Source organism: Bison bison, unplaced genomic scaffold (assembly GCF_000754665.1).
Source record: "Bison bison bison isolate TAMUID 2011002044 unplaced genomic scaffold, Bison_UMD1.0 scf7180017864524, whole genome shotgun sequence".
In the NCBI taxonomy this organism is placed as follows: Eukaryota; Metazoa; Chordata; class Mammalia; order Artiodactyla; family Bovidae; genus Bison; species Bison bison.
The window spans coordinates 223762-230209 of NW_011495075.1; the positions used below are offsets into that span (position 1 = coordinate 223762).

The window sequence follows — 6448 nt, forward strand, 5'->3', positions numbered from 1 at the left end:
GGGTGGGGGGGCGCCTGGGAGGGGGGCCTCCAGCAGACGCCCAAACCAAAGGGAGCCAGACGCCCTGGGTTAGTCCTTAGCTGAGGGAGGGAGGGAGCCTGGCAATCTCGAGGTCGCTGGGGGTGATGAGAAGCATGGCGTGGGCAGCGGGGCGTGGGTGCGGGGGGCTCACTCAGAGTGAACCAGAGCCCCAGCCCCCTGCCCAAAGCCGAAGCCCTTGGGCCCGAAGTTCTTTGCGTAGCATCCTGCAGAGAGAAGAGAGGGGTGAGGACCCCCACTCCTGCCCCAGCACCTGCCGGAGCCTCTGGGGCAGTGAGGCACACAGCAGAGCCCCCACAGCATCAACGCCGATAGTGAGGAGCATCCTGGCTATGCCCCTGCCTCTGAAATCCCAGGAGAAGAGCCATCTGCGGTCAGAGGGTCAGATCCCCGGCGCCCAGGCCCCGCCCCACCCGGCCCCGCCCTCCGGCTACTGACCGTTCCCACCACCCCCACCGGGGCTCCTTCTGAGCTGCACACAGAGGCCTCAGAAGACACTCGGGAATGGACTCCAAGGCTGGAACTGGCCGTCGCGTAAGGGCCTGACTGCCCAGCCCTCCAGGAAGGGAGGGCATCGAGGGGAGGCCGCTCACCTTTGCAGTAAATCTCGCCATCCTTGTCGGCCAGGGTGGTGGACTCGAGGCCTTTGCCGCACTTGGCACATCGGAAGCAGGACTTATGCCAGGACTGGGGAGGGAAGGAAAGAATTAACTCTGCTGCCCCAGCCCATCCCCTTGGAGGTGTGATGAAGACACCTGTGGGGTCTGCCCAGCCTCCCCCACCTCCCGGAGGAGGTGCTGGGACCAGTGCCACAGCTGCCCCACGAAGGGCAGGCGGGGCCCCCCAGCTTTGTCCCAACTCCTGACCGGGACCCCTGGTGTGGGTGTGGGCTCGGACCCATCCTGGCCGTGGTTCCAGGCCAGTGGCCCCCTCACTTCTCACAGGGGACGTGACATGCACGCTGGGGCCTGGCCGCAGGGCCGGCTTTTGTGGTCAGCAGGCCCCTGGAGTTCTCGAGGGCCCTCACTGCAGCGGGAGGCTGCAGCCGGGCAGGGGCCAGGTACAGAGGCGGTGCCTGGCACCCTGGAAGGAGAAAGGGTCCACGGAGCTCCGGGAGAAGGCCAGGGGCCACAGAAGCCCCGCTGCTCCAATGAGGTGCTCGGAAGCCACACAGCCAACAGCCCCTCAGGGGAAGCCGGCCCGGGTCTGCACCCCGTGGGGGCCAGCCAGACCCCAGGTCAGCTGCCAGCTCCCAGCTGACAGCTCTGCACAACCGGGAAAGCCAGAGGCCAGTGGTGGCAGACGGGACGAAATGAAACACAGCCTTTTAAGGCCAAGGGGGCTCCCTTGCACAGCTGCTCTTTCTGAGCTGGAGATGGGAAGGAAATGGCAGGCCCTGGGCTTCCTGGCAGCCAGGCCCACGCGTGTTGGCTCCTGCCCAGGGCTCTAGGGGCCTCGGTGTCCGTGCTGAGGGCACCCCTGCCTCAGCTCGTCCTCGGGGAAGCCCAGGCTGCCCCCCAGTCTCCAGGCAGATGGAGGACTGACCACCGCCACTGTCCCTGCAGACACAGTCGGGCCCCGCTGGTGGGGTCAGCACCTAAAGTCTTCCTGCTTCTCAGCCCTTCCGGGGGCATGGACGCTGGTCTCCTCCTGCCACCTCTGCTCGAAAAAGAACCCCTCCTCCGGAAGGGAGAGAGGGGCCCTCACTCTAAGACCCCGAGGGGGAATTGAAATGCTGATGCCTAGGTATTTTTTGGTGATTCCCTATTCTCATAGTGAGACACAGCAGAAGAAACACCAACTTAATCACATCTCCTGTTTTCATATCATTTAGTGAACAGCAAGGATCTTCACTTCAACCTCACAAGAACCCACAAAAGCAATGACGGTGATGGTAGCTGACTGGTGTCGCCACAGCCTGGGCACTGCACTGCACTGGGCTCCCCGCACCGGCTCCGTTCAGCTTTAAAGCCAGCTTGCCTGGCGGGCCTGCTGCGTGTGCTGCTTCAGATGCGGGGCTGAGGCTCAGGAGGGGATCCATCAGCCTAGGCTTCACAACAAGCAGATGGCGGTCATCCTGCTGGGTTTACAAACCTCTCCCAATGGACAGAGGTGGAAACAAGCTTCAAGGCGTAACATGGCCCCAAGAGGAGGCACCAGCAGTGGTGGCCAGCTCCTAGGAGTGGGCAAACCTGGGCTTTCACCTGTAACACAGGAGCAACTCCCTCCCCAGCGGGCCTGAGGGCTAGTCGGGGACCAAGCTTGGTCTAGACCCGTCCTGTGTGTTGTCCCCTGTCCACGTGCCCAGCTGCTGCTCAAGGCTGAGAAGCCCCAGAGGCCAAGACTCGGGTCCAGAGAGGCTGCAGACAGGCTCCAGGCCCCGCGGCGTCACCCTGGCCACATCTGCGTGAATGCCCAGCACCATCTCCGGGGCCCTCCTGAAGAAGCCTCTCCTGCGGCCCTCTGACAGCTCATCTGAGGGCCACCTGTCCCTGCAGCCTCTCCGAGGGAGGGTCCCATTGCACTTTGGTGACTGGGGGTGGGGTCTACTACTGGAATATTGCAATGGGGGCAGGCAAGACAGCCAGACCAAGTTTGCCTCCTAGGAGGCTCTGACGGGCCTGAACCTTGGATAACTCTGCCCTGGGGGCACATGAGTGGGTTTCTGTGGATTTGGGCTGGTTCTTAACATTTCTGTATCACAAATCCTTTTGAAAATGTGATGAATGCTATGGATCTTCTTCCCAGACAGAGATGTGACCCCCACACAACGATGCACATTTTCAGGGCTGGTGTGCGTGTACCCTTAGAGCTCAGCACACCCTGACTCTGGAGACATGGATCGATCAGAAGCTCCCTAGGAAGCGTGTTTGCTGTTGTTCAGTCAGTCAGGTACTTCTGCCCCTTTGTGACCCCCTGGGCTGCAGCATGCCAGGCTTCCCTGTCCTTCAGTATCTCCCAGAGTTGGCTCAAACTCATGATGCCATCCAACCATCTCATCCTCTGTCGTCCCCTTCTCCTCCCGCCTTCAATCTTCCCCAGCATCAGGGTCTCTTCCAGTGAGTCGGCTCTTCACATCAGGCGGCCAAAGTATTGGAGCTTCAGCTTCAGCATCAGTCCTTCCAAAGAATATTCAGAACTGATTTCCTTTAGGATGGACTGATTGGATCTCCTTGCAGTCCAAGGGACTCTCAAGAGTCTTCTCCAGCACGATTTGAAAACATCAGTTCTTTGGCACTCAGCCTCCTCTGTGCACCAATGATGAGGCTGCTATGATGGGGGATTCAGCTCCCTGGAGACTGGGAGGCACAGGGGACAGGCAGCCTCACAGACAAAGGGACCCCTTTCGTGGTGGGCTCTGAAATGAAGGGGAAGCTACATCAAGGGCGCAGGCTTCCCTGAGCAGTGGGAGCACACTTCAAAGCCCCGGAATGCACGGTTCAGGAACATGTGTGCCACCCCTCCCTACCCCCAGCATGCCCGGCCTTACCTTCCCAGCGCCAATCACCTTCTCGGCTGCATAGACGGCCTGGCTGCACCGCGGGCAGCGCTCAGAGCCCCCGACCTTCTGGGCGAACTTGGACGTGTTGGGGTTGGTGGTGGGCCTGTGGCCGGGGGCCCTGCTCAGGGAAAAGCATGCGGTGAGGGGACGTGCAGGGAGCGACAAGGTGGAGGGGACAGGCCTGGAGGGCGCCAGCCGCAGGCACCCAGCCCAGCCCACCGCACGGCTGTAGCTGCCAGGGCTGCAGAGTTGGCTCTGCTAATGGGGGACGCACCCAGGGCCCAAGGGTCACTTTCGCAAATGGGGGACCCACGAAGGGCCCGAGGGTCACCTCCACCCATGGGTGACCCACGAAGGGCCTGTAGTATTCCTTCCCCGAGACGTCAGACTCCCCTCAGCCCCAGTTATAATGCCGGAATCACTGACAGCTTGTCTGCTAAGAACTGGCCCCCTCTGCCCCCTGTTCCTTCAGCGCGTCTATTACTAGAGTCTTCCCAGGAGAAATCAGCTGACAGGTCGCTCCCACGGGGTGACAGCCTTGGTGTGGAAAGTCACTGTCACCTGCGACCATCCCCCAGGGCCAAGGGGCCGGCGGGCTGACTGCCAACACCCAGCTCACAGCATGTCAGAGGTCAGGGGGTGCTGGGGGCCTAGTGACGCCCGTTTCCAGGAAGGGAACCAACACCCGGCGAGCCAGGCTGCGAGGTGGTCCGGCTCAGACCCTCAGTGGCTGTGGGGCACCTTCAAGTCACTGATACTGGCTGGGTTTTCTCATCTGTGGACAGAGGAGAGGGGCCCAGCAGTTCTCGGGGCTCCTCCCAGTGCATGGAAATGCGGCCACGGCTCCGCACAGAGAGGGGCCTGGCTGCTCCGGCCCCTCTGCGCTGCTGCTCTGACGGGGCCTGACGCACAGGAGGACCTCTGCTCTGGGCGGGGGTACTCACTCCTCATGTCTGATGCCGAGCGACTCCCCCTTGTCCATGCTCAGGGTGCCCGCGCCCTGCCCGTAGCCGTAGCCCTTGGGCCCATACTTCTTGCCGTAGCAGGACTTGCAGTAGATCTCCTCGCCGTGCACGGCCACAGTGGTGCTGTCCAGGTTCTTCTTGCAGACCACTGTGGGGGGGGGGGGGCAGTGGGTCACGGCCAGCCCCCACTGCCGAAGCTCCCTGGGATGCTGCACACGCAACGTCCTGACCTCCCGGGAGCCAGGGGCCTGGCAATGGGGTTGGGGTGGCCAGGGAACTGGGAGGGGAGGAGGGCCTACGGATGCTGGCCCAGTGCCTCTCCTGGAGCTGGGTGGGCTTCCTCGCCCCCCCGCACCCTGAGAGCTTCCCGAGTTCATGGGGCCCCCAGGGGGTGTGCCGGGCCTCACTGCCCTCGACAGACACCGTGGGTCCCGACACAAGAGGAGAAGCAAGAAGGGCAAGGCCGTCCTGCTTCCTGCTATTCAATTCAGAAGGGACGCTCATGGGTGCGGGGGCAGGGCAGAGACGCTCCCGGGGGAAGGTCAACGTTTGTTCAGCACCCAGCGTGAACGGCTTGGAAATGAGATACAGGCTGTGCTCATCATGACAACAGGATCTGAAGTTTCTAGTCGGAAATCACTTGGCCTCAGGTCAGATGCTGGAAGAATTCCTTGACTCGGGGCAAAGGGGGATTGGAATGGGGTACACTGGAAGGCCTGCAGAAGTCCCGCAGCCTCCTGTGGGCCTCAGAGCGGCCCCGTGACCCAGAGTGAGACAGTGTGGAGCCCAGGGTCGCACGGAGCCCAGGCTAGCCCACGTCCAGGGAGCGTCCTGGCCAGGCTACACGCCTTCCCAGCCGCGTGTCCCCACCAGCACATGACAACGGTGCCCCCGAAAGATGGCTGAGAACTGAATGAGGCCTCGCTGGGGAAGTGCTCAGCGCAGTGCTCTGTGCACAGCAGGTCACGGTGAGCGCTGGCTGCCCCAACAGTGTGAGAGAGTCAGCACACTGAGGGCCAGGCCCCAGAAGACCATCAGCGTCCAGCCCCGAGTGCTTCTCTCCAGAGACTCACGTCCCATTGATGTAGGTTTGGGCCTAGGATAACAGTCGGGTTCCACGAAGGCCCTGAGATGGGGGAGGCAGTGTGCCCACCGGGACCACATTCTCAAACACGTCCTTCTGAAGAGGGACCCTGGGAGCAGCCAGCCCCTCCTCCTCTCGAGGAGCACTCAGCTTACCTCCATGCCCCTTGCCAGTTCCTTTGCCTTGAGATAGATTCCTCCCCCACCCCCACCCCCACCGTGTGGCTCTCGGGATCTTAGTTCCCTGGGCAGGGGCTGAACGTGGCCCTTGGCAGTGAAAGCACCGAGTCCTAACCACTGGATCTGCAGGGAATTCCCAGCCTTTCCCTTGCCTTTCAAGGCTAGCTCTCTGCCCCCACCCCCACCCCTGGGCCAGGTTGGAGACTTCAGACTAAATAAGGACCCTCTGGTCCTGCTTGTGAGATCCCCATGTTCTTCCAGCACGCGGGCAACCAAATATGGGCCACCCCGCCGCCTCCCCAGGGCTTGGCTCCGGCCTGGAGGAAGCAGGCACAGCAGGCCCAGGGCTCCAGCATTCCCTTCTAGGGTGGGAAGCCGGGAGTCGGCCTGGAACTGCTTCCCGTAAGACCCAGAGTGACCTGGAAATTCCTAAGACTAGACAGGAGGCTGTGAGTGAGACAGAGCAGCCCGGGGGCTGAGGTCTCCTTGGGCGACCTTCCCTGCAGGGACCTGGGGGTGCAGCTGGCGCCTCCCAATGTCCCCGCAGCCTGGCGCCTACAGGCAAGGGGGTGCCGCTGTGGGTGGGGCTGTGAGCACCCTGGGGCGAGGCCAGACCAGCTCTGCCTTCCCATGGGCTGACCCCAGGACACGGCTGTCACAGCCCAGGGCCGACGCAGCC

The 6448-nt window shown here is 62.4% G+C and overlaps 1 protein-coding gene across 2 annotated transcripts in view; it reads right to left on the bottom strand.

Moving 5' to 3' along the window:
* CSRP1 (cysteine and glycine-rich protein 1) overlaps positions 1 to 6448 on the bottom strand; it is a 19946-nt gene continuing 13498 nt past the window's right edge. For both annotated transcript variants that reach the window (XM_010831058.1, XM_010831057.1), the window contains exons 3-6: positions 4486 to 4654; positions 3530 to 3659; positions 633 to 726; positions 1 to 245 (exon numbers count right to left, since the gene is read on the bottom strand). In XM_010831058.1, the coding sequence (XP_010829360.1) occupies positions 169 to 245; positions 633 to 726; positions 3530 to 3659; positions 4486 to 4654 (470 nt within the window). In that variant the 3' untranslated portion in view covers positions 1 to 168. The remainder of the gene's footprint in view (positions 246 to 632; positions 727 to 3529; positions 3660 to 4485; positions 4655 to 6448) is intronic.